Source organism: Bactrocera dorsalis, chromosome 1 (assembly GCF_023373825.1).
Source record: "Bactrocera dorsalis isolate Fly_Bdor chromosome 1, ASM2337382v1, whole genome shotgun sequence".
NCBI lineage: Eukaryota > Metazoa > Arthropoda > Insecta > Diptera > Tephritidae > Bactrocera > Bactrocera dorsalis.
Window position 1 is genome coordinate 95,728,089 of NC_064303.1, and position 27,847 is coordinate 95,755,935.

Below are 27,847 nucleotides of genomic sequence, written 5' to 3' on the forward strand. Positions count from 1 at the left end.
TTTTTTCTTGCATAAAATTATTGGTGAAAGCTTTCACTTGTTTTTCAATTACTGATGAAAGATTCCACTTGTTTTATAATTATTTTTGAAAGCTTCCACTTATTTTTTAACTATTGATGAAAGCTTCGACTTATTTTTCAATTATTGATGAAAGCTTTCACCTTTTTTCAATTATTTTTGAAAGCTTCCACTTTTTTTCAATTATTGATGAAAGCTTCCACTTGTTTTACAATTATTATTGAAAGCTTTCACTTTTTTTGAATTACTGATGAAAGATTCCACTTGTTTTTTAATTATTGGTGAAAGCGTCCACTTGTTTTTCAATTATTTTTGAAAGCTCCCACTTTTTTTCAATTATTGATGAAAGCTTCCACTTGTTTTTCAATTATTATTGAAAGCGCTCACTTCTTTTTCAATTATTGATGAAAGCTGCGACTTATTTTTCAATCATTGATGAAAGCTTCCACTTTTTTTCAATTATTGCTGAAAGCTTTCACTTATTTTTTAACTATTGATGAAAGCTTTCACTTGACTTCTAAAATTTTGCGTGCTTTTGTTTATTATAAGCTCTTGTGCTAGTTTGTGATTTTACAGTTAGCTATGCTTTTGCTTTTGTGCTTGAAAGCTTACATTACATCGAAAGTTTTTGGTTTTAAGTAGTTATATATTTAGTTAAAATATGTACATATATATACACACAAATAATTTAAGTAACATAAAAATATATATTTCTCATAACAACTTGAGCGCGGAATGCATCTGATGTGGTATTTTCAATTATACATACATAATATTGGAGTGTGATTTTTTTGTAAATATATATTTATATTTATATGCATATACATATATAAGGTTACTCTAAGTATTTGTAAATATGCTTTTTTAAGGTTAATACATTGTGTAAATATTTGTTTTTGCACATAAATATTTGAATAGTTTTGATATTTGTTTTTGTATGTAGTAAGGTACACATTACACTGATATATGTATGACATTTGTTATATGTATGTATGTATTTAACGTATTGAGAAGACATTGAAACATGTACATATTTGTTGTTGTAAATACCCACTAGGTTCAAGTGTAGAGATTTTTTAAAATATTTTTTGCACATCACAAAAAAATATAATTGCATTTTTGCTAAAAATTTACAAATAACACTTAGACATGTATGTTGTTGTTGTGGTTAGAGTTAACATTTAAAAGAATTGTGGTGTACAAGTAAGGATAAAAATTATTTGCTAACGGTAATGTCTTGAAATGTTGGCTGTGTTGCTGTTTATAGCAGGAATGTTTGTTGAAAAACTTGTTTTTGTTGTTGTTAGTGCATTTTCTTGTACATATATACGCGGTTATTTCAAATAGTTGACCATGCACATCGATAATACAGTTATTTTTTGCACAATAGCATATATACTCAGATATATATATATATAATTAATTATTAATTTTGGTTTTGTTTTTGTTTTTTCTCCATTTTGCAAATAAACATTTATAATTTCTTGTATTTGTATGATAACTTTACATATGTTTAACAATATTTTGTATTTGCTTAATATTTAATAAATAATTGTTTATGGTTTGTTGCTTGCGGTCTAAATCTAAACGCATTTTATTATGGCTTTAATTAAGCTTGTATTTATATATATGTATATATGTGTGCGTGTGTGTGTGACGTTCAGTTTGTTGGTCACGCATGCGTCATTTACTCTCATAAGACGTACCGCTCCAATGGGCTGGATTGTAATGATTTTTGTTGAAGCAGCGACGCGTTAATCGGACAGCAAAGTGCAGCGCCGGCGCGACACACTGAACTCAAGTGTATGGGTGTGTGTGTTTATACTTTTATTATTAATTAAATTGGCATACAACTTGTTTTACGCACAGTTTACGGAAACAATTTAACATTATAATTGTATTTTGTATGAAATTTAAAAAAAAATTTTGATAGCTTAAAAATTTATGAAAAAAATCCTGCTTCTAGCCAACCAAATTTAGCCCGTTTCGAACACGCCAGCATACCACGCGCCTGTAAATTAACTGTATTTACGAAAAATATAACACTAACTGTTAGTCTACATATAAACCATGTCATTATAATCGCTTTCTGCTAAGTAACCAACACACTTCACAGTGTAAAAAGAAAATTTGCATAAATAAACAACCGCTCCGCCGCGCGCTCGCAACATACGCGCGCTACTCAACACACACCGCCGCCGCCGTTTAGCACGTTTACTTTTTCTTTACCGCTGCTGTTGTGGTGGCCTGTGTCTTTGCTGGCGTTGCTGGTGCGGCTTTCGACTCCTTGGCCTCCGCTTTGCCGGCCTTCTCGCGCTCCTTCTCGCCACCGCCATTCTTCTGCTGTTGCTGTTGTTCGCCCTTCTCTTTTGCACCAGCTGTTGTTGCTGTCGCTGCCGGTGCTGCTGGCTTGACCGCTGTCTCTTTCGTCGCTTTGGATGTTGTTGCCACCGCTGCCTCTTCACTGCCCGCTTCCTCTTCCTTCAGTGTGCCGGTTGTCGTTTCTTTTGCCTCCAATTCACGTTTCTCATTCGATTGATTTGCCGGTAGCGCCTTCAGTATCGCATGCACCTCTTCGGCCACGGCCATCAACACGAATTCGAATTGTTGTCGTGTGGCCACGAGGCCAGCACGTTGATCGCGCAAGTGTTCCAATGTGGCGGCGATATCGATTTCACGTGCTCCCTTATTCATGCGTCCCAATACAAGATCGAGCAGTATGTAGGCGCCAGTTCGGCCGGCACCGGCGCTGCCATGCACCACAATGGGGCATGAGCGGCCGCGATAGGACTTGTTTACTTTTCTGGAAGACAAATTTTGAAAGAAAAGAAAAAGTTGTTAATCTCCATTTTTTTGCCGTTGTGCTTTTCTTTTTCTAGATATTTGACTAGTTTTTGGTTAGTCTCAATCTCGATCTCCATCTTTGTTTTTATCTTTATCTCAAATGCAACTTTATTCCTGATCTTAATCTCACTATGTATCTGAATCTCAATATCAATCTTAATATCAATCTCCTAATCCCAAGTTCATCTCCCTTATCTTTCTCAATTTCAATCTCAATCTCAATCACAATCTTAGTCTCAGTCTCAGTCTCAATCTCAGTCTTAGTCTCAGTCTTAGTCTCAGTCTCAGTCTCAGTCTCAGTCTCAGTCTCAGTCTCAGTCTCAGTCTCAGTCTCAGTCTCAGTCTCAGTCTCAGTCTTAGTCTCAGTCTCAGTCTCAGTCTCCGTCCCAGTTCCAGTCTCAGTCTCCGTCCCCGTCCCCGTCCCAGTCTCAGTCTCACTCTCACTCTCAGTCTCAGTCTCCGTCCCAGTTCCAGTCTCAGTTTCTGTCTCAGCCTTAGTCTCAGTTTTAGTCCCAGTTTCAGTCTTAGTCTCAGTCTCAGTCTCAGTCTCCGTCCCAGTTCCAGTCTCAGTTTCTGTCTCAGCCTTAGTCTCAGTTTTAGTCCCAGTCTCAGTCTTAGTCTCAGTCTCAGTCTCAGTCTCAGTCTCAGTCTCAGTCTCAGTCTTAGTCTCAGTCTCAGTCTCAGTCTCCGTCCCAGTTCCAGTCTCAGTTTCTGTCTCAGCCTTAGTCTCAGTTTCAGTCCCAGTTTCAGTCTCAGTCTCCGTCCCAGTTCCAGTCTCAGTTTCTGTCTGAGTCTCAGTCGCAGTCTCAGTCTCAGTCTTAGTCTCAGTCTCAGTCTCAGTCTCAGTTTTAGTCCCAGTTTCAGTCTCAGTCTCAGTCTCAGTCTCTATCCCTGTTTCCGTCTCAGTCTCAGTCCCAGTCTCCGCCCCAGGTCCAGTCTTAGTATCAGTTTCAGTCTTAGTTTCAGTCTTAGTCTTAGCCTCTGTCTCAGTCTCCGTTTCAGTCTCAGTCTCAGTTTCAATCTCAATCTCAATGGCAATCCCTACATCATCTCCATCCCTATTCAAATTTATCTTACCATAGTTCCGTATCTCTATCTTTTCATCTAAATCTATTTGTATCGTTATTTTTATCTCTATCTACTCTCCTCTTTGTAACTATCTCTATGATCTTATCTACTTTTACTTATTACTGACTAAATTTCTCACCTTCTGAAGTCCAATAAGGCCTTAGCTTGCGCCGGTACTCCACCTTGTGGCCAAGAGAGGAAATGGAATTGTGTCACTGTTCGTGTTTCGCTGGTTCGCAAATTTTTCAAATAGAAAGAGCGTACTAAGTAATCATCACACCAAATGTGCTCGCTGACCAAGTGAACCTGAAAGATCACAATAAATCTATAAATTAGCTCTTAACATGTTATTCGTGCACTCACCTCGTAGATGTGATAAACCTCAGCACCCTCCTCCGGCCAATAGCGTGCACAAGCGATTTCGCCATTCTCTTGTAAACGACACAGCGAAACAATAACAACAGCACCTTGTTCCCAAATCATTTGCCAGAAATGTGCCAGGGTCGTGGGTAATGGTCCTTGAGCGGCGACATAGGCCGGCGCACGTGGATCGTGATCGGTCTGAAAGTATGAAGGTTGAGAGATTTTGAGTGGGTCGAAAATATCTTAATCTAATTGTATTAGGCAATTTAGATACCAGACCAGAGTCTCGGTTATTTTGAATATTTATTTGGTAGAATGTGTTATGAAAAGAAAAATTTTTCTTCACATTCGGTACTCACAATAGTCGAAGCATTGATGTAATCCAAACCCTCAGCGTTGGCCAAGTGATTCAGCACAACACGCGAGTGATCATAAGGTAATGGAGCGCCTGGTCGATTCAAATTAGCGCACTGCGGTTGTTGTGCGGCATCGCGTGCACTCGGCTCAGCTTCATAGCGGCACAAAGCCTCCCATTCCCGTTGCAGACGGCCCTTATTACGTAAATGATCCTCCATGTAAGACTAAATCGTTGGAATATATTGTAAAGTTCACAACAAAATTAGCCACTTTTCCTCAACTCACCAAAACCATATGCCCGGTAGAGATGTCCATATTCGTTAGCGCCGGTTCCTCACTCCACGATGAGGTGCTCGAGCGTGATGACGGCGGTCGATCGTTTTCCTTGCTTAGTGATGTTATGCGACCACTTGCTACCGGTTCGGGTGCGCTACTCTTGCCGGCCATGCGTGCACGGCACAGATCCTGATAGTCTTTGCTGCAACTCTCTGCACCACCGATGCCCGATTGTAAACCACCCAGTTTATCGCGTTTCTTGTCATGTCGCTTTATCAAGATGAGTGTTATGAAAATCACGATGACAGCAGCAGCGCCAGCGCCGGCAAACATATATGCCATAATATGCGTCACATCGGGTCCTTGTTCGGCGAGTTCGATGCGCGATGACGAAACGCCATCCGTATCGTCTTTGATCTTATCGCCCACACCGGCATGCAGTACGGTGAAGCCCAGACGTCGTAGTATGTTATTCTTGACGCCGCGATTGTCGTTGATGGCGCGCGCTATGTCAGCGGCGGTCTTGTGTTCCGGGTTGTTTGAGTCCACCCGGAAAGAGACTTCGTGCGGTTGAACGCTGCAAGTGGGGTCGAATGCAATTACTTCATTATAAGCATGATGAGGTGTTATAGTACTCACGTTAAATAGGTAAAGTATCCTTGCATATGTAGTATATTGGCCAATTCGTTCATGATCCGCACACCGTCACTCCAGCTATCGATACTGTGTGGTAAATATAAAGTTATATGATGTTGGAAATTATTAGTTAGGATTTGACTACTTACGGGTTCTTTACGAACACATGCGCATATTCGGTGTCGACCGTGTGCGGAGCATGATCTTCATCGGAGTGATCCTTCAGCACTTTCTTCTTCTTACTGCCCTCTTTACTGCCTTTAATATGTGCCGGCAGCACTTCCTTATTGCCAGCATTTACAGCTTCGGTTTTATTTTGCGTATCCTTTGATTCCACAGCATTTGGTGGCGGTCCGATTAATGGACCCGGTTTCTTCACATCCAAACGTTCGTGTCGTGTAAAACCAAACATGCTTTCGAGCAATTCACGTGCTTTGGCTTTGCGTACCTCCTCCTCATCCTCGGACACATAGACGAGACCACCCTCCGTAAAGACTGGTCGCGGTTTCTGTGCATTACGCGCATAAGTATTCGAGGAAAGCATCGCTTCCTCTTCGAACGGTGTCAAAGAGTTGCGTATGAGACTTTCCTCGAAAGCCAATTGCTTGCGTTCGGACTCGTTGGCGAAATCATTTGCACTCGTACGTTTGTAGGTTGGCAACAACATTTGGTCGGTTTCATCAATTGCATTTGCAGTGAAGTCATTATTTAATAACGGTTCCTGCGGCAAACCTTGCTCTGCGGCCAACTCACGAAAGAATGAACGTTGCACCGGCTTAGCGTTAGCTTTCATTGCTGCTTTGTTCGAAATACGCTTGAAAGAGCTAAAACGTTCAGGGAAATACAATTCGTTAGAATCATTCGACAACTCATCCGGCACAATAACTGGTTGTTGTTGCGTAGATGGTAGTACACGTGCCGCAGCCTCACGTTCGCGCTCTACCACTTGTTCCAACTTCTCAATTGCGCTACTCGGTTTACGTTGATACGGCTGCGGATCTGGTTCTGAGGCGGCCAACATCTGATAGAGTTCTAAACGATTGCGCATTGCATTTTCCTGTGCCGCTTCCAACTCCGCTGCTTGCTCCAGTTGTTCGCGTTGTATGCGTGCACGTTCGTTCTCCAGATAGGTCTCCATTATATTCGGTGTGAGTTGTGGTGGCTCTTGTGCATCCGATTTTTCGAAATATGCCAGTTCTAGCGGATCGTGTCGCAGTTGACGTTGCTCCTGCAGCTGCAACTCATGCAAAATGGTGTTGAGACTATTGCCATCTTCAGCCCGTTGTTGTGGTCGCTGTTGCTTTTTTAGCGGCGGATAGAAATATCCACCATCCACATATTCTTGTTCGGGTGGTGTGAAGCGTACAAAAGCCATAGCGCCGGCCGGGTCGATATCGGTAGGTGTGGGTGCCAAGTTTGCGCAAAGATTCGGTGGTAGTTGGGTCTGTTTCTGGAGTGAGTAGAGTGTTCCTTGTATGCGGCATTGTACATAGGGATGATCCCAGCCAAGTCCGGCGCCCTGCAACTCCTCCAACATAGTGGCGAGTGTACGTGATTGCTCCTCAGTGAGCGGTGTCCTGTGTAGATGGGTTTATTTTATTTGTTGGTTTGGTTTTTTCTTAATTATTATGAAAACTTACTTTTCAATGTCCTCCACATCTACGCCAGTCGTTGGTATACATTTTCCAAAGATGTTATCTGTGTGAGGTTGGAGAAAATTATTCTTCTGTGTAATAAGTGATCTTTAATATGGTTTTTGATATGACTACACTTAAAAATTATGGTTGTTGCAAGTGTTCAGTCTACATACTACTTCGCTCCTGATCGAGAGTCTCTGTTATTTTAGTACTAGTATGTTTATAAGCTTAAAAAGTATAGACCTGCCTCCCTTAGTAGATCTATTAGGTAGTCAGTCTGTACTGTACTTTGTTTGGTGTCACTATAGAGCCTCTAAAGTGGAAAGAGTTGATGGGATGGCCACCACTGGTAGGGTCAAGAAATCGCGACAAAATCTACAAAATTATGTATGCAATTTTTTTAAGCGGTAGTCTTCCAAGAATGAAAATTGTGCTCATTATATACTCCTGACGTCTTGCTATGTGGTGCGGAGCCATGCACAATGACATCATTGCATCAGTCGGTCTTAGGAGTGTTCGAGAGAAAGATTTCGTGTAAGATTTATCGCTCTTTGCGCATTGGCAACGGTGAATACGTCAGTCGATGGAACGATGAGATGAAAGACCAAGTGGAGAAGGACCTGGCTAAACTTGGAATCTCCAATTGGTACCAAACAGCGAAAAGGAAGAACGACTGATGCGCTGTTGTAAACTCTAAACTAAAGAGGAAAGTCTTCCATCATTGAAAAATTCGAGACTATCGTGCTTGTAGTCTAAAAAAAAATTGCCAAAGCTCCGGTCCCAAAGCTATTTTTCAATAATTTTTCTAATGGTTACAGAAGTTCCGATCTCATGTTTTGTCAAACGGCTTTGGACCTAACTGAGGCAAAAATACTTGTACCACACTTGGGAGTCTCAACGAGAAGCAATTTTGGCAGCACCCACATACATAAATTCTTGCAGGTTCTCTTTCTCAATGATGTTACTGACGGAAGCATATATACCGAAAGGCCAGGAACTGATGACGAACTTAAGTACTTAAAATATGATTTCTGCATTCAAGTCTTAAGTTCGCTCTTGGGAATATCACAAGATAGTTGGTTCGATACCGGGAAGGTATCAAGATTTCGCTCCTTTACTTCAAATAATTTTATCGGATTGAATAGGTTAAATAATGGAGTATTGATAATCGGTAATACCAATCTCAACATTCTTCTGATTTTTTTTCTCAGTTCAAAAATCTGTGCTTTGAATTCCTCGAGATAGTAGAGTCATGAGAGTTGACCCTCTGGCATTTGAATATTATGCCATCAGAGAGATTATTTAAAGCCTGAATTCAGAACATGTCAAACAATATTTATTTTCATAAGCTAATAATAGTGGTCTACTTAATATACAGTTATATTATTAGTGACATAAATATTACTCACCATCAAAACAGACCTCGCTCCCCTGCAGGCAAAGTGTTCGCACAAATTGGCAACCTGCAATGGAGCAAAGAAGAAAATAATGAGATTTGAATTACATACATATACATACTTAATATACTTATATACATAATATATATAGTGAGTGCTTTCAGACAATAAGAATATGTTTAGTCATTAGTTATAAGAGGTCCATTATCCAAGTGTGCATTGTAGTGGACTGTATACAAATATTTTGAGTAGCAAATTGACCGTACTTTTGCTGAAATTACTTATATAATTTGCTATTCTTGTGTGAGAAATCACAGCTGTTACTCGTATCTTTATAGCGTTTTATTATAATGCTCTGTTTGCTGTTGAGAAATAGGGGAATTGGGATATTATTGGCAATTTTCTTTGACAGCTTCGTGTATACGAGTATCTTTAAGTGTTTTGAGATTTTTGACTATATTTCACAACACAAACGTTAAATGAAACTTAGAAAGATATCTCTTTAATCATTCTGCGTTCCTTTTGGGAAAAAACCTATGTATCCTTGCTGTTGCTTGATGAGTTGTTGGATATTGATTCATGTTACTGTCGTCTAGAAACTTCGATCTAGCATCTAGAATTCTCAAATTTTATTGAGCACAGATAACTATTGATTCGTTTCTCTTCATCTCGCTTGTCTATTGGAGTTGAGACTTGGTGGTGGTTTGTCCTTCTTCAAAAATACTTGAATATTTGTGAAGCTCGTACCCCTGAAGTACCGTGCTTGAGTCACAATGTACATAAGTCACCGTCAATGCACTTTGAATGGACACTTGTTATTGTCGAATTGTCGAATGGACACTTGTTATTCAACATACTTCGGCCAACCTATAAAAAGTTGAATATGATTTCGGATTTTGACTTTTTCGTCGATTTCGGCGTCTTTTACAAGAGGAAGACCTTACAATTATCAAAATTGAAAGTATTTCTTCGCCGGTTTCGGTGTCTCTTTACCGGCCAAGGCCTCACAATTATCGAAATTGATTGTAACTAGCAATACAATTTCGAAAGACATAGAGCTGGAGACATTACTCTGATGGGTAAAGCTTATGTGCCTTTTGAGGGCTTTTCTTCCATATGTTCTCAAACCTCTTGGTTTACAAGCTTTCTTGAATCCAATCCTATTTTAAACATCCAATGTTTTGGAAGTGAAACTTGGATTATTGACTAATTACGAAAATTGTTCGAGAAGGCTTCAAAAAATTATTTATACTATAGGTAAAACTCGTGTGGATGCGGAGGAGCCGCTGAAGAATAGGCTCAGTGATTTTTTCACGGATGCTTGAAGCTAGGAGGATAGTTTACTGTAAGTAACCTCTCTGTCAATCTCAGCTTTAGGCAACCGGACGACTGTATTGTCTGTCAGGTAAAAGTGCTCTAAAAGTGGCGGTTGACGTACTGCTACGAAGGGCAACTACTTTCGGAGTGCCTGTCTCTATTAGAAATAACATCAAGCTGCTTCATTATAAGGCTCGTTTGAGCGCGTTGTGACTGGCAACTGCTAAGTCTATGTGCCATGCCGCGCTCACATCGGAATGGCAGCGAGTTAGATCTCCATTTGCGTCTTGCGTTCTAGTACTGGACCAGGTGCTGATCGACTGCAAAATTCTTTTGACCTAGAGTAGATCGTAGGAGACCTTATGACTTTAACTAAGTTCATCTTGCCGCAATAGTAGCAATAGTAGGGATTCTTACTGGACATTGTGCAATAGGCTATATAGCTATTTTATATTAGTGTTACTGTCCACGATGAACCGGTATTCTTATCTGTTGAAGAGTAGCCTATTAGAAGGGTATTCTCATTAGAATCGACCTCTTAAACTAATCTAACTTAGACCGCAGAAGTTTTTGCCTGCCTTTGAATGATTGCTGGGTTCCGTTTCGGTTTGAGACTCCTGGATGACTTATGTCGCTCTTCTGTGCAAAGTTTTTGCCATCTGGAATGAAATATATTGCATATTTCTGATGGGAAGACTATTTGGGTGCTTCCAGAGTATTCAGTGACACAGTTTTCTCTTTGGTTTCGATGACGGATGATTAAGCTCTTGTTTTCTTTTGATTATACAACACTTGGAAACCAAACAAAAAATACAAAACCCACATCAATTTGGCTGATATAAAGGCTAAAAAGCGTTGTCTAACGGTGCTTTGAAATATTGCACAGCACTCTATGCTATTAAAAGTATAGACGCGAGTGAAAACCTCACAACTACATACACATGTACATATATAAAATAGATGGCGCGCCGCTTAATCCCACGCATGGCGAAGGAATATCAAAGGCGCGCTGTCAAAGCGAAAAAGCTGCGACGCAACCGGTGACTTATATTCGGCGAGTTAACCGAGCTTACGATTTTCATCACTCAGCGCGCCCCTCCAAGGCAAATATAAGCTTACAAAGCGGAAAGCCTACACTCAACACCTCCACACACACATACACAGGCACACTCGCCGTGCTACTGCTGCATATTGTTGTTATTATTGTTGCTTTTACGCTCTTTTCGCTTATTCATTGTTGCGTATAGATATGTGTATGCATGTATATAAGTGTGTGTGAGTCTCAGTGTTTGTTGCTGCAAGCATTTTCGGAAGTCCTTCAAATCTAAAGGCAAGCATCAGCACCACAAAAGTAACAATAAACACCAAACAACGTGGCCACGTTACAACTGAGTTATTCTTGTGGTTTCAACGCTTCGCCGAGTGTTCGCCACAGATAAAGTAAATGTATGGTCTATGGTAGGGAGTGAGTTTGCGTGTGTACGTGTATGTGTGTGTATGAGTGCGCTCAAAGGCATATAATTGCACACTCATGGCTGTACGCATTGTTAATCCTGTCAACCTTAGCTGTGTTGTGGCGCCCGAAAGCATACTTTGATGCCAACGAAAAGCGTATATCTTCCTACAGGCAGTTTGACAGCGGCGCCAATCCGTTTGTGTTGTGCGTGAACGTGGTGACTGGCATTTATTTCGATTGTGGTATTGTTCAACGAATTCCTGAGTGCAGGAGTGTGAGAAAGTACATCACAGCTTTATAATATTATAACTTTATATGCTTTATATGATTAGCAAGCGGCTTAAATATTATTCTGGATTAGTTTTATGGTATTTGAGATTTTCAATTCCAGTTTTTGGATTTGATGTTACAATTTAAATTACAATATTACTAGTTTCAATTTTTAATTCGGGCATTTTGGGATTAAAAATAAAAAAAATCAATTTAATACCATTTTCAACCTTAAATTGGGGTTTGAGTTAGAGCAGCAGTCTTTAGTGATATAAGACAACCGGAGAGTAGTACAATATATAACATGAGACAGGCAAATATTCCGTATATCGGTAGATCAAAGTATTATGAAGGTGATTGATAATATATGACTTCAGGCCGATGACAGGTGACAGGTGACAAGTGTCATGTCATATGTTCGCGGTGATATATGAAAGGCAGCATGAAAAAAGCGCTTTAGTCATTGTAAAATATGAACTGTAAATATATTATTTGTAAAATAAGTGACCAGAGAGCATAGAAGACTTCTGAAAATAGCAGTGGTAAATGAAATATGACAGTTGACAAATTACAAATGACAAGTATAGGTAAAAAGAGCTGGTTATGAGTGAGAAGAGAGATACCAATTTAAATACTTTTTGTATACTTTTATATACTTTTAAAACACTTCTTATACCCTAAACAGGCGGGCCAAGTTAAGCTTTAGCCATATCCGAGTGTATGTATATACAAATGTGTTTGAGTTTTCGATCTGAAATTTTGAACAAGCAATACGCTCCTCAAGAAACTGCTCATATGTGAAAATAACTGATATTGGTCTACTATAACATATAGCTGTCATACAAACTGAACGATCAAAATTAAGCTCTTGTATGGAAAACTTCTTTATTTGACAAGATATCTTCATGAAATTCAGTACAGAATATTATACAAGGCAAACGTACCATCTCCGAAGAAATAGTTCAGATCGGACTAATATAGCATATAGCTGCCATACAAACTGATCGATCACAATCAAGCTTTTGTATGGAAAACTTTCTTATTTGATAAAATATATGCACGAAATTGCGAATACATTATTGACCAAGGCAAAAGAACAATATCCGAATGTATTGTACAGATCGGACCACTATAGCATATAAGCGCCATACAAACTGAACGATCAAAATCAAGTTCAATTTCTTTATAAAAGATTTACTAGCTCCTGTGTAGTGCACCATAGCTTCGGTGCTGTCGTAGTAAATTTGCTTCCCGATTTTCTCTGAACTGGTTTTTTCTATGTACATATGTATGTATATATAGAAATAAGTGCGAAAAAATATAGGTGTGTAAAGAGCAAATCTAAATTCAAATATTATTATATCTTAAATTTATCTCAAACCTAACTTCTCAATTCATCCAATTAAAGCTAATTAAAAAACTTAAGAAAAATTCGCAGCTGGAATTTAGTATCATACCCAGCAGCTATCTCTTCACATGCTTCCATTCGCATGCGTGTGTGCGTGTATACATTTCATTTGCGCTACGCTTTTAATTACCCAGCTGTCCATTTATCTGTTGCGATTTCGTTGTTATTGCTGTTGTGTCTGAATATTTGCTGCTAAAAAAAAAAACATTGAAACAAAAGACGTATAAAGAAAATGCCAACGTCACTCATACGCCATGGTGTCCCTTATGACAGTAACAACCATTGACGTCAGTTCAGCGCGTCGGTCCCTTTGCCTACGCAAAGCTGTCATTCCAGCTGCGCCTAAAAGTTTGCTTTTTTCGTCATTTAATATTTTTTCGGTTTTTCATATGTGTGTGTTCGTGTGTGTGCGTGTGTTTGTTTGATATGCTTTTCAGCTGTTATTTCCTTCCTTTTATGCTTTCATCACTCAGCAGCACACATATTACGTTGACATGCTTGTCATTGACAAACATCTGTGTGTTTGTTGTTTTTCTTTGTTTTTGTTATTTTGCTTTGTTCCACGAAAAGCGTTATTATTATGTTATGTATGTGTTTGTGTATGTGTGCAACATCCGCTTTGTGGTTTTGCGGAAAATCACTTGTGTCTAATTTACAAGCACAAATTTGTATATTTACTTGTCTATTTGTAGCAACATGTTTGCATATTAATTAACACTATGCGGCGCTCATTTGTTGCTTTGTCAACTTGGCCATGCTTATTATATAATTTTAGCCAAATAAAGTACTTAATGCCTAATTAATTGCGGCAACACTGCTTTGTGGGTGAGAAAGTCGCTTGGTCAGCGTGTATATTACTTGGAAATATCTAATTTTTTGGTTTTTGATTTTTATTTGAAATGTGATACTTTAAGTGCTTTACACCTCTACTTCACTCTATAAATAGAGCTAAGTGCTTCTGGGAAGGCAAATTATTTTGAGATTTTCTTTTTTTTACGAGATTTGGACGACTCTAAACCTGTTTAGCCGCTTTTCTTGATTTAGCTGCTTAACTTTTTTATGTGAGCATTATTCTTGGAATGTATTTTTAAGTGCTTCAACTACTGTGAAATCTTGTAGTGTGTAATTTCAATATATTGTTGATTATTTATCAGTTTTTGATTTGCCTTCATTTGATAAAAATAGTTTACTGTGCCTCTGTGAACATATTTTTGCTTTTTTGACACCTTTGTGAGGAGATAACTCGGTGAAGGTTGAAGCAGTCAGCTTATAGTCTTAAAGGCATATTCAGAAAATAATTATTTAATCAAGAATTCAAGCAGCTTATAGCAAAAATACAGCAAAACAGTTCTAGAGCCTCAGTAAAGAACTATAAAGCTCTAAAGCAACTCAAAAAAACATGATTCGAAAAAAAGCCATCAAAAAAAGTTTAGAGTTCTTCACAATAATGTCAGAGCTTTCTATGAAGAACATAATTTTGAAACCTATCAAGTTTCCATTCCCGCCTTTTTGATGGGATGTCTGAAGGTATGCGCTCCCAAGCCTTGACTTCCCAAACGCTGGACAGTCAAGAAGGAAATGTTGGGTTGTTTCCACACTTTAGAGCTTAGAGCATTCATTCCAGTTCATTTTTCAAATCATCGATTATTATTATTTGTTGGCTTAAACTACACTTTAAGGTTCCGAAAATACTATTTAATTGGTAGAAACTTAAAGAAAAAGAGAGTAGAGCCCCTCTTGACGAAGGTGATTCCAAATATTGACCCAGTAGACGGCTTTCTCTATTAAAATTTCAATATACACAATTTTTCTTACAATCAAATATATGACCAATGACCAATATAGGTAGAGTTGTAAAGAAAGGATCCGGCGTTTTTTCTTTATTTTCGGAATAAATTGTCAAGTTTTAGGCTTTTTGAGAGCACTTGACTGTTCTAATTCCCTAAATGTTTCACAATGATTTTCGAAGCAAATTCATTGTTCCAATAGAAGAAGAAGAAGGTCATGAGTGACAAAAAAAGCTTAGGATGAGAAACTGAAAGCATGACTCAATGAAAACTGTTGCTAAACAAAAAAAAAAGCTTATAAAATTTTTGGAAGTAAGTAATTTCAGAATGTTTAAAAACAAGCAGATATATTCAAAAAAAGTAATTAGGTGTCAGCTGAATTAAAGCCAGGAGGCATTGAAAGAAAGTTTTGACATGTCAGAAATGCTACTTGAATGCGAAAAAAGAAGTCGGATTTGTATCGGATTGCGACTGGTAATGTAGAAAGGATCCATTATGACAGTCATAAAAGCTAAAAATCATATGTGAAACCTGACCAATCAACCAACTTAAGGGCAAAGCTCTAAAACCATGAGCCCAAAGCAACGCTATGTTTTTGTTTGGATCAGAAGAATGTGCTGTATTATGAGGTTCTAAAACTGGTTGAAACTATCACTGGAGTACGCTACAGACAGCAACTTACCCAATTAAAACTACTGATTGCCAAAAAAGCGCGTAATACGCAACTGGGAACGAGGCAATAATTTTTATCATGCCAACACTCGGCCTTATATACTCCAGCTAGCCTTCAAGTTGTTAAGATATCGATCTGAAATTTTGATCACGTTTTTTACTCTCCAAGAAGCTGTTCATTTGTCGGAATAGCCGATATCTGACCGCTATAGCTACAATACAAACTGAACAATCGGTTTCAAGTCCTTGTATGGAAAACTTTTTCATTTGATGAAGTATATTCAAGATATTTGGCGTAAGTCAATTTCTAAGACAATAGTGGAATTTTGGCAGAAATTGTTCAGATCGGTCCACTATAGCATATAGCTGCCATAAAAACTGTGATATCGGAATTAAGTATTTGTATGGAAAACTTTTCCATTTGGCGAGATATCTCCGCGAAATTTGACATAAGTTATTTTCTAGAAAAATAGTTTAAACTCTGAAATTTTTTCTTTGGATCGGACCACTGTATCATATAGCTGTCATACAAACTGCACGATCGGAATCAAGCGCTTGTATGGAAAGATTGTAAATTTGAAGAGATATCTTTGCAAAATATAGCGTGAGTTATTGTCTCAGTATATAGTGAAGTCTCCGAAGAAATTGTTCGGATGGAATCACTATAGCATATAGCTGTCACATAAACTGACCGATCGAAAACAAGTTCGAATATTTTGTACACAAGTACCACTTTACAATTTTCTTTTTTTGTTTTTTTTTTTTTAATTTACATAATTTAATTTAATTTTATTTTTTATTTTATTTTATTTTTTTTATTTTATTTTTTTCATAAGGCTCCTTGTATTAATGTTGTCCTATGATACTTGAGCAAAGAATTCCTTTAAATACCTTTCATTAAGTACTTTTCATGCACTTTATTGCCCCTTCACTACCGTCAGTCTTTCAATATTATTGCGTTGCTTGCATTTTATTGCCCTTTCGTCACCTCCTTTAATACGCAATTTTTCGCCTGCTCAACAAAGCAATATTTGCCTCCGTTGACGCTTTGTCGCACAACACGCCCGCTGCGTACGACGTAACCATGCCAGCTATGTAACCTTGACTACCAGACTAATTGCTATACGCATACATAAACACCTACAATTTCACAGTACACAAAATAACGGTACACACACAACTATCTAGGAACGTATTTGCGCCTAAATGTATACTTATGTAGACACACTAACTAGGAACTGTTGGAAACAAAGCGAGCGCACATACAACGACTAATTATTGTGTTTCTGCTCCAGATACGAGTACGTGGCACGCAGTTAGTTGCATGGCGTCCCAGGACGCCTCTCCGAAGCGCTTGTTAAACAGCGCTCATTTACTATAGAATATGACTAAAATACTATGTGGAATACAAGTTGAATGTGTTGCATGTGCTGCATGTGTATTAGTGACACAACACACGTATATTTTTCGCAATGAATTCACTGGCACAACGACTCATTTAAGCTAGCGCGCACCGTTATGTGCTCAACTGCCTGTGTATCGCCTGTGTATGCGTCGTATGTATTTTCGTGTATTTGTGTGCGTTTGTGTTTTTTATGCGGGCGTTTATCTGCATCTAATTGCTGTTATGTTGCCTTACATTTGCCACCTTGTTGTGCAGTGATGTTTTCACCAGCCATCACGCTGTTCGCCTTTGTGTCAACGCCACTCACCGCCGTCGCTCCCGCGCTCTTCACGGCTCTGCCATTATTACGCTTGACAGCGCTTTGATGTCAGTTCCATTTTGGCCTTTTGCTATGACAACCTCGGCGTAGCCTGGTATTGCTGCGTAGTGCTGCCACAGGTGGCTAATTACTATGGAAATTTGTTGCTAGTAATTATGTATTCACACACGCATGCATACATATGCAATCAAATATCCAAATATGTGTGCGTATTGAATTACCAAGAAGCCACAAATTTGGTCCGTTGTTTGCTTTGATCAAAAGTCAAGATAAATACATATGTCTTGTCTTATGTGGTTTATGGCCGCTGTGATAGGGATATAGAAAGTGTTTGTTATATTGTTATTCCTTCCATAATTGGCTTCGCAGATGAACACACGTACAGTTAATTGAGCGTAATAATAAAGCTGTGTGCGGAGTATGAGTGCGTAGTGGGATAGTGTGGTATATTGTATTATTTTACTATCATGATTCTAGTTTATGCAGTACATGTAATTAGGAAATATAGTTCATAATATGATAAAGTGCAGAAGCTTTTTTGGAGCTTTTAAGCTTTCACATCTTTTCTAAGATCAAACGCTCGTTATTGCATATATTTGAGAAATCTACAAGCATACTTTGAAAAACATCTTTTGAAGTATATAAAAGCTCTTTTTAAAATTTTGAGCTTTTACATCGTTGGCGGTATTGGAAAGCTAAACCATCGTGAAAATGCTTATATTTTTAATTTAAAATTAGTTTTATAGTATTGACAAGCTTTTTCGGAACTTTAAGTATTTTGTGCTTTTTTCACTTTTTTCAAGCTTTTCAGCCTAGATATTTTTGCTGCGCGGCAAAGCTTGCAATGTTTGTATATGGTATGGATATGTACCCAGAAAAGCTTTAATAGTCTAAAAAAGCTTTCTATTCACTTTTTGAGCTTTCACGTCGTTATCGATAGCATAAAAGTAGACAATACGGAAAAGGTTGAAAAAATAGTTTCATAGTAACCAAAAGCTTTTTTTGAGCTTTAAGTTTTGTATACTTGGGAAAAGCTTTATATTTACTTATTGAGCTTTCCTTTCGTTATCGATATTGTAATACTAAACGTAACGAAAAGAGATTATTTTTCTACTTATGCATAGCAGCAAATTTTATAGCGTGAAAATAAAATTTTCTTTTAATTTTTTGAGCTTTCACTTGGTTTCCGACGAAATCTAAATGATAGTATAAGTGATCCCTTTTTTTCATAATATATTTATATGAGTTTCATAGGGATTTTCTTTCGAGCTTTTGAGATTTATGATATAATAGTACATGAAAGCTTTAGAACTTTCATGTCGTTGGCGGTGGTGAAAGTTCGAATTTTTGAATGTCTATGTATGTATGTGTGGTGTATAGTCTATACTTAGTACATTTTATAGCTCGAAAAGCGCTCTTTTTACGTTTTAGTGCCTTTACAACGTTTTTTTGCAATGAAAGTACTGAATTTTTAATTTTGACTTAAAGTTAGAAATCTTTTTCTAAGCTTTTAAGCCTTCATCTGGTGACCGAGCATGAAAGGAAATAGTCTTTTCTTATAAATCACATTCATAGCGAACAAAATATTTTATCGCGCTTTGAGCTTTCACATCGTGCTACAAAATGAAAATGTTTTCTTGTCCTTACAAAATCGTTCGAATTGTAAGTACTGAATTTATTAAATAACTTACTTTGATTTAGAGTTAGAAATCTTTTTTCGAGCTTATGAGCTTTCATACAATTGTAAATATATTTATTCATTTGGATTTCTTTGTTGACGGTCCAGCTATTTCTGATCTTTTAAGCTTTCTGGAGCTTATTGCTACCTTCTTATTCACAAGAGAAAATTGTTATAGTAATTTTTAGCATTGAGCTTTTGGAGCTTTCACTTATGTAGTAAAATATGATAAATTTTATTTGTACAGCTTCGATTGATTCGTTCTTTGCTTTCTTAAGAGTTATATGATGTATATGTGTTGGTTTCCGCACTCCTTCTATCAATATATTGCAGTTTCGGTAGCCGTGACTTGCTGTGCTGTAATTCTCACCAAGCTTATATTGGTAAATTTCTATATACATACATAATTCATTGTTTTGCTGATTTATAATAATTTTTACACATTTTTTATTTTTTTTGAAAAAAAAAAAATTACTCTCCCGCTTAGTTAATTTCACATGCACATGTCAATTGCGCTTGAGCGACTATTGTGAAATTGATAAGCCACAATTGTTTGTTAAGTTTCCACAATAACAGCAAAATATGCAAGCAAAAAAGCTTCAATTGCCTATTGCATCGTTATTATTAATTTTTTAGTTTAGCTTTTCATCAAACAAGAGATAGCACTACAAGTGTCATTTGCTGTTTTTGAAATATTTATTTGCAAAAAATAGCAGCGCTATGGGTAAAGAGCGCTGCTGAAGGACGAGAGATTGCATTTTCGCATATTTGCATATTCTTTTGAGTTTGTTCTTGTGTTTTACGTCAACTTGACATCTCGACAATATTGAAATATGTCTATGGCTATGTCTGTCTGCCAGCCATATTTATGAGGTCATCGATGTCAAGTTGAAACGATGACTTGTGCTAAATCTAAATTGCTTTGAAAGCAGATCAACGGCGAGTGGTTGTAACATGACATATTTATTGGAAAAACAGTGGATAACTGTCACTTCGGTTGGGTGAATAATGGATTTGTGTTTTGTGGCATAGTGGCGGGTTGACGTGGTCGAAGTGACAGTGAATCGTAAAATATGATGAAATGGGGTGAGATTAGACAAATATGGAAGCAGCTGCTTGGGTTACGAAACGCAATCTGCAACTTGATTGATAAATGCAAAGGATAACGAAGGAAGTGGTAATAATTTAAAGATGGTAGAAGAATTTAGTGATATTGAATAGTAGATAGATAGATAGATTGGATGTTGGATACTGGTTATTGGATCATAAATATTTTATAATGGCTGTGGGATATTTGAAATTTGTATATTGGGTGTTGGATTTTGAATAATTGATATTTGCAGTTAGTTATTGTTATCAAAATTGATATCGAGATTGATATTGATATTGATATTGGTATTGATATTGATATTGATATTGATATTGATATTGATATTGATATTGATATTGGTATTGATATTGATATTGATATTGATATTGATATTGATATTGATATTGATATTGATATTGATATTAATATTGATATTGATATTGATATTGATATTGATATTGATATTGATATTAATATTGATATTGATATTGATATTGATATTGATAATGATATTGATATTGATATTGATATTGATATTGATATTGATATTGATATTGATATTGATATTGATATTGATATTGATATTGATATTGATATTGATATTGATATTGATATTGATATTGATATTGATATTGATATTGATATTGATATTGATATTGATATTGATTTTGATATTGATGTAAAATCTACTCAAACTCAATTAATGTCGATTAAAAACTTATTAATTTTTGTTGTTTTTGAATATCTACGTAACGTTTTTTTGGCGTTTTGAGCTTTATGAGCTTTATTTTAAGCTTTTGAACTTTCATCTCTTTGCAGGGTATGCATAATTGGTATTCTATGTGTTATGTGAGAAGAATCTTTAGGCATAGAATTATATTTTTTTGAAGTAAGCTTTATTTTAAATTTTTGAGCTTTCACCTTATTGTCGACCTTAATATTGAGTGCTAACTAAAAACTATTTAAATTCCATCAAAATCGATTATAAATTGAATTATTTTTTTGAAAGCTACTTGAAGCTTTTTAGGAGTTTTGTGAGCTTTATTTAAAGCTTTTGAACTTTCATATCATTATTGAAGATCTATGGGTTATGTATAGAAAATCTTCAGACATAGAATTATTTTTTTAGTTGAAAGAAGCTTTTTTTTCACTTTTCGAGCTTTCACCTCACTGTCGACAATGATAACTATGCTAACTAAAAAAGTATTCAAATTCCATTAAAATTGATTATGAACTTAGTAATTTTTTTGATAACCTTTTAAAGCTTTTTCGGAATTTTGAATCTTGAGAGCTTTATATAAAGCTTCGGAACTTTCATATCATTGCCGGGGATGAAAGTTGGGTATTTTCTGTGTTATGTTGGAAAATCTTTAAACAAAATCATTTTTTTAGTTTTTCACTTTTGAGCTTTCACCTCATTGTCGACAAGCTATAGTTTAAACAGATGGTTTTTCTTTAGGCATATATTAGGATCATAGACAATGAGTAAAGAATTCTGATGAAGATTTATGATATGAAAGCTCTCGTAGAAGCTTTCATTTTCTAGGTGAAAGTTCAACTTTCTACGATCTTCTAAATCTAGGAAATCGGCATAATAACTCTTACGAGCTTTACGAGCTTTACGAGCTTTTCTTTTAGTACTGATAGCGAAATAAAATGCTTTCATTTCAATAAAAATCGATTATGCAGCATTTTTTCGGAAATAATTACAATTTCTCCCCAAAAACGTCAAGCTAAATAAACTAATTTCGCATTTATTTTCCAATTGCGTAATATGAGTTTCATTTCAAGTGCTTTCTGCATAAATTTACATAACAATAGTCAGCTCGCAGAAATTTCACAGATTTCAAATTGAAATTCCAAGCATTGCTTGCGCTCTAAACAAACAGGCCAAATCATTGAGCGGAAGTTGGAAAATTTATTGCTTTGCACTCAAACACACACACACATACACAAATATTTAGTATTTACTCACAAACATAATAAGAAAAAACTAAAAATGGATAATTTCGTGTTTTGCTGGCAGCTGCTGCCTTATCCTCCGGCGACTTGGCTATCTCCTAGTCACAGTTATAATTTCCTGTTTCCATTTAAAGAAAAGCGGAGGGAGAAAACAAAAAAAAAATACATCTTTTGTAAAAATTTGTGCGCTTGTTTGGTTTCCATTTTCTACAACAAACAGCTCGAGAAGAGCAAGCAAAGGCTACCGGAGCATTTGCTGGACACTCAGCGTCGCCAACAGCTGCTCACACTCAAGACGGCATTACTAGTAAATGGGAACGTGACACAAATTAATTGCCTTGGTGTTACAGTTTTTCACTCATACACATTAGTGCACACACACACACATGCATGTTTGCTAGATGTACAACAACGCGCATTTTCTATCTTCATTTTGATTTTCCTTGCAAAACTGGACAATCAAAGTAAGCGCGCCAGAGATATAAAACTAATTAAGAGCTACGCTTCAAATGTAGAAAAGCAAAAAGCGGGTAAAAGAGACCGGAGCCGGATGTAGTCAAGCAGTGAGATCAAGTGACTGCTTGGAATGAAATGAAATGGGTTTATGCAAGCGACGGCGAAGATGGAGCAGTTGGTGGTAGGTGGAGAACGAAGGACAACACTCTGGCAAGCTTATCGTTGTGACGCGTGGTATGCGGCGCAGCGCTGCTTTGCCTTAACACAATAAGCGGAAATCGAAGTTCAGGTAACAGTTTTTGCAGGAGTCTCCGTTTATTGGAACATCTTTTTCCAGCGAAATCGTTGTGATTGCCTCGCTCTACGTAATTGAGTCACTTTTTGTGGAATTTCATAAATTAAATTTTTCTTGGCAAATATTCAGTTTTTGCTCAGAGATAAATATTAATTATTTGAAAAGTTGTTTCGCGAGAAAATTAAATTAAATGATTGCGTTAGAGAATTCATTTGCATAACATCTGGTTGAGCATTGTGCACAGCTTCCATGGAATTCAAGTGGAGTGACTGAAGTTTATTAAAGTGCTATGCAAAAGCTTGTTGTTGTGTATGAAATTTTGTATTGTTGTTGTAATTCAGCTTTAGTTACACTTTGCTGCCATTTGCAATGATTATTTTGTTCTTTTAGTTATATCACACTTTAAGTGACGAAAGGAAAATTATTATTTTTTTTTGAATAAAATAGAAAAAGTATAATAGAAAAATTAAAATTTGACGTTTTAAGAGCTTTTTTTCTATTTTGTTGTTTTTTTTGGTACCCTAATTATTTTAAAAAATTTTTGTAAAATTTTGTTTTATACCTTTATTAATTTTTGTTATCCTAATTATTTTATTAAATATTTCTAAAATTTTTTCAAACACAAAATATTAATTTCAAAACAGTCCTGAAACTTTTTAGCTTAATTTATTAATTTTATATAATTTTATGAATTTTTTTAAAAAATTAAAAACAGTTTTTAACTTAAAATATTATTTGCAAACGCTAATATGTTTTTTGTTTTATTTTATATGCTACCAAAATAACAAAATATATACACATATTAAAATTTAAAAAAATATTTATAAAAAAAAGTATTGTTTGTATAGAAAAAATTATATAAAAACTTCTTTTTATTAACTAAAATATTTTTTTTTTGCGTTTTTCGAAGAGTTTGTTATTAACTATATCTTTAACTACGTTGTAAAAAATTATTAATACTATGAAAAAGCTATATATTAGGGGTTTATTCCATTAAAACTATTTTTAACTACTCTTTCGTTCTCGAATACCTGCCATTGCAATTTTTGTTGGATTTTTAACATTTTCTGTTCACAAGTATTGTATTTTCAAAAATTATTTCAACTGAAAAATTTGCCTAGTTTTATGCCTAAAATATAATATTGCATTTATTTTTCCAATCTACGTTAATAGAAATTTCAAACAGTTGGCAACTCTATTCAAAGATATTATCAATAGCTCTTAAAGTCGTGTTGTTGAATATATATATGTTTATAATACATATATTATATTTTGTAGATTTCATTGCAACAAAATTTTGAAACATATGGTAACCCTACTAAAATAATAAATTCAACTGTGGAATTTCTTAAGCGTCTGCAGCTTTATATCCACACTCGTATATAACTACATATGCTTCGTTAATCTGTTAATTTTGCTAAATTAACTATTTGACAACTCTACCAAATATATATGTACTTACACCCAGCGTTTTGGAAGTTTTTATTTAAATATTCCTTCCTATTAAGTTTTTTTTAAATATTTTTTTAAAATAAAGTTTAGTATTATATGGTAGCCCTATTAACATAACAGGCCGAAATTTAATGGAAATACTGGTATGAAAGGCAACCCTGCTCAAAAATATTTTTAATTGTTATTACACTCATATAAGACTCGTATATGTTAATAATACATTTACTTTTTTCAATTTCATTCAAATAAAATTTTGAAACATATGGTAACCCTAATCTTAAACCTAACCCTAACCTAAAATAATAAATTCCACTGTAAGATTTATTTAATATCCATACATAACTATAATTCGTTATGATATTAATTTTATTGAAGTAAAAATTTGAAATAGTTGGCAACTCTGTCTCATTTTCTGGAGTATTTAATTTAATACCCATTTCCATTTAAGTTTGTTTTGCAATTTTTTTAATTTTGATATATTTTTTATTTCGAATCATGTGGTAACCCTATTGACTAAGCGCGCCAAAATGTCGGCAATATTTTACTAAAAATAATAATAATAATTTACTTAAAATTTCCTGTTAAAAGTAAACTGTAAGCGTTCTTAAATCCATTTCTTAATGGAATTGTTTTCCTTCTTCTGAATGGGCTCCTAAAAGTAGACAATATTTTGTCAAAATCTATTTATTTATTTGAGTTTTCCTAAAATTAATTATTCAATATTTATACCCAGAACTGGGTATATACAAGTATGATGCCATGATATAAAATATATGTCTAAATTATCAATGTGACGACCTGAGTTGATTTAGGTTTGTTTATATTTCCGCCTGTCTATTTTTACAATATATGCGCGAACTAGTCCTACAGTTTTCGAGTTATCGATCTGAAATTTTATACATGCTATTTTCTGCCCAAGGAGCTGCTCATTTGTCAGAATGGCCGACTTTGGACCACTGTAGCATATAGCTGACATACAAACTGAATGTTCGGAATAAGGCCTGATATGGAAAATTTTTTTATTCGAGAAGATATCTTAACGAAATTTGGAATGAATTACTACCGAAGGCAAAATTATAATCCCGAAAAAACTTTTCGGATCGGGTCACTAAAGCATGTAGCTGCCATACAAACTGAACGGAATCAATTTTTTATTTGTGAAGAGTATCAAGCTTCGGTGCAATCGGTGCAAATTTCTTGTTTTAATTATAGTTTTGTATATTTTACTTAAATTTTTTGTATATCGAGATTTCATGTACTTCGTAACCTATACATACGTATGTATGACGATTTTCAACAGCTTCTAAATCAAAAACAAAAATGAATTCATTGAAAACTGATGCAGAAGTGAAAAGTCTCTAAAATATGCGTAGGTTGAGAGAAAATCTATGTACGAAATGTTGCCGCTGCGACCACGCATATTGGTGTGGACCATTTCGGGCGATATGGAAAATTACCTCATAACTATGCAGTAGCACGAAGCTTTCAAGCAGAGAAGCAAACAAATTTGTAACGAAGCGAGCAGCAGGTGGCCTGTCAGGACTTGTGAGGTCAACAATCAGTCGCTAAAATGCTAATGGCATTTTCAGGTAATACCGGAATGCGCATGACACCTATACATCTCCATACTTCATATACATATACATACATATATGCGTATAGCATAAAGTGCAAGTTTTGCGAAAAGGAGCCAAGTGAAATGGAGTGCAAGTCGGCGCATTGAAGCACTGTGAGAGCTGCAACGACTCAAAAGTTGTTGCTCATTTGAATGCACAGTGCCGCATTCATGCCACGCCGCAGTGTGCGATGGAAGTTTAATTCATCAATTGAGTGCTGCGTGAGCGAAACGTGGCTGTGGCAGTGGCAGTGTTAATGGTCTTCCTGTTTTCTGCAGCCATTCAAAAGCGTTTGCCATTTTTCTCTTACGTCACTTTAGAGCACAATTGAGTTGCTTGCTGGAAATTTGTTTGCTTGTGTATATGTGTGTGTGTCAACATTTGTGCTAATGCATAAATTTCGTGTGTTAAACACAAGCATACACTCAGGCGTTGCGCTTGAATACAACCGAAATGCATTTCCTGCCAAATTGCGGGTGTCCATATCATGCAAGGCACAGCGCAAAACATTTTTCAATTCAATTATCTCACTATTTCCATTTGCTATTGCGGTTGGGACCAATATAAGGAATCTTGATTGCGGGAGGTATTTCCTATTTTCCATGAACAATTTAGGGTTGTTTTGGGTAATAGTCCATGCTGAATTTCGCGAGGATACCTTGTTGAAGCGTGGAAGCTATGTGCTCGAGACACCATAGTCAAGTACATTATGTTCTCTGAAGTTTTTATGTGGTGGAGGGCTCTAGAAAAGACAACACTTGCAAAGAAACTCAAGAGCTTTCTACGGGTAGCGCTCATCAGCAAGTGTGGTGCACTAAGATCTACTCCAACCATGGCACTTGACGTTATCTTGCACATATTGCCCGTGGATATCGCAGGAAGGTGTATGGCTGCAAAAGTTGCAGACAAAACAAAAGTCCCAGACTTAGAGAGCCTGGATTTTCTAAAAGAGCAACGGTCTGAACACTCGCCTTGACTTCATACAGAATCATGGAGTTGCAAAATCGAACTTTGACAGCTCTTTCTCTACCCATATACCGGCGAGGGAGTTGTGGATGGGTATGAAGCCGTTTGAGGAGAGGGGCAGTTTTGGTCCAAGATCGATCCCAAGACACCTAGTGATCTTTTTGCCCTTGGTAAGGCTAACTTCTCCCTAGTTTTGAGGTAGTAGTAGAATTACAAAAGCCTCGGAGTCGCATCCACTACTAATGGGGGGAACGCATCTTCGGTCTGTTGACAGGGTTAATCAGCTAATGTTCATCATATACATATAGGAAATTTTCATGGAAACCCAGCTGTGAGGAAGGGGTAGAAAGACATCGGTTGCCCTGTAATGCTGCAGGAGAGTCGTTGCCAAAGCGTCCCCAATGTTAGTTTTTTGGCTCTATGAAAATATAGTTATGCCTCTAATGCTCCACGGAATTCTTGTATGGTGAAATGTGCTGAAAAAGGCTACATTTGGGAAAGAACAGGCACGTGTTAAACGGACTGCTCTGATCGGTACTTGGTACTGGACTAGGATCATTGCCAACTATGGCGCTGAACGCATTGCTGTACCTCTTGGCAAAGCCGCCAGATTTATGACAGCGAAAGCTGCCCTCAGACTCAAAAGATCTTGTAAGTTAGATGACTGCGAGCCTGAAACCTTGCATACTTTGATTTGATACTTGGATTACTTGCTCGCCAAGCCTAGCACTGGCTGTCGCTTCTCTGCTCTCATATCTTCGAGAGTGGCATGAGATGAAAAACTCGCTGTGGGAAAAGGAGCAATGAGTTTTTTTTACGGTTGTAACAAAGCTTTCTGGGAGGTTTGGTGGAGAAATATACTGTGGGAAGCTTGCCATCAACTCCAGTTTTATTATTCCTGACTCAGCCAGCGTTTGTCCACTACCAGCAGTTGTGCAGACGCAAGGTTTTTCTGGCACAGGGTAAATCGGAATATATTTAAAAAGCTGTTCGCTCTCAGCAAAATCCACCACACAGGTTGACGGTCCTTAATTACATCGCACCAATATGGTCGCCTGGATGTAGTGAAACACAGACGAAATTGCATTCTTGTCAGAACACT

The 27,847-nt window shown here is 36.5% G+C and overlaps 1 protein-coding gene across 6 annotated transcripts in view; it reads right to left on the bottom strand.

Annotated features, from left to right (window-relative positions):
- Positions 1–454: 454 nt before the first annotated feature.
- LOC105233765 (receptor-type tyrosine-protein phosphatase N2) overlaps positions 455–27,847 on the bottom strand; it is a 178,668-nt gene continuing 151,275 nt past the window's right edge. For all 6 annotated transcript variants that reach the window (XM_049457191.1, XM_049457213.1, XM_049457202.1 and 3 more), the window contains 9 exons: positions 8,609–8,662; positions 7,203–7,260; positions 5,712–7,139; positions 5,566–5,649; positions 4,936–5,503; positions 4,653–4,874; positions 4,294–4,491; positions 4,070–4,236; positions 455–2,821 (listed from right to left, as the gene is read on the bottom strand). In XM_049457191.1, the coding sequence (XP_049313148.1) occupies positions 2,233–2,821; positions 4,070–4,236; positions 4,294–4,491; positions 4,653–4,874; positions 4,936–5,503; positions 5,566–5,649; positions 5,712–7,139; positions 7,203–7,260; positions 8,609–8,662 (3,368 nt within the window). In that variant the 3' untranslated portion in view covers positions 455–2,232. The remainder of the gene's footprint in view (positions 2,822–4,069; positions 4,237–4,293; positions 4,492–4,652; positions 4,875–4,935; positions 5,504–5,565; positions 5,650–5,711; positions 7,140–7,202; positions 7,261–8,608; positions 8,663–27,847) is intronic.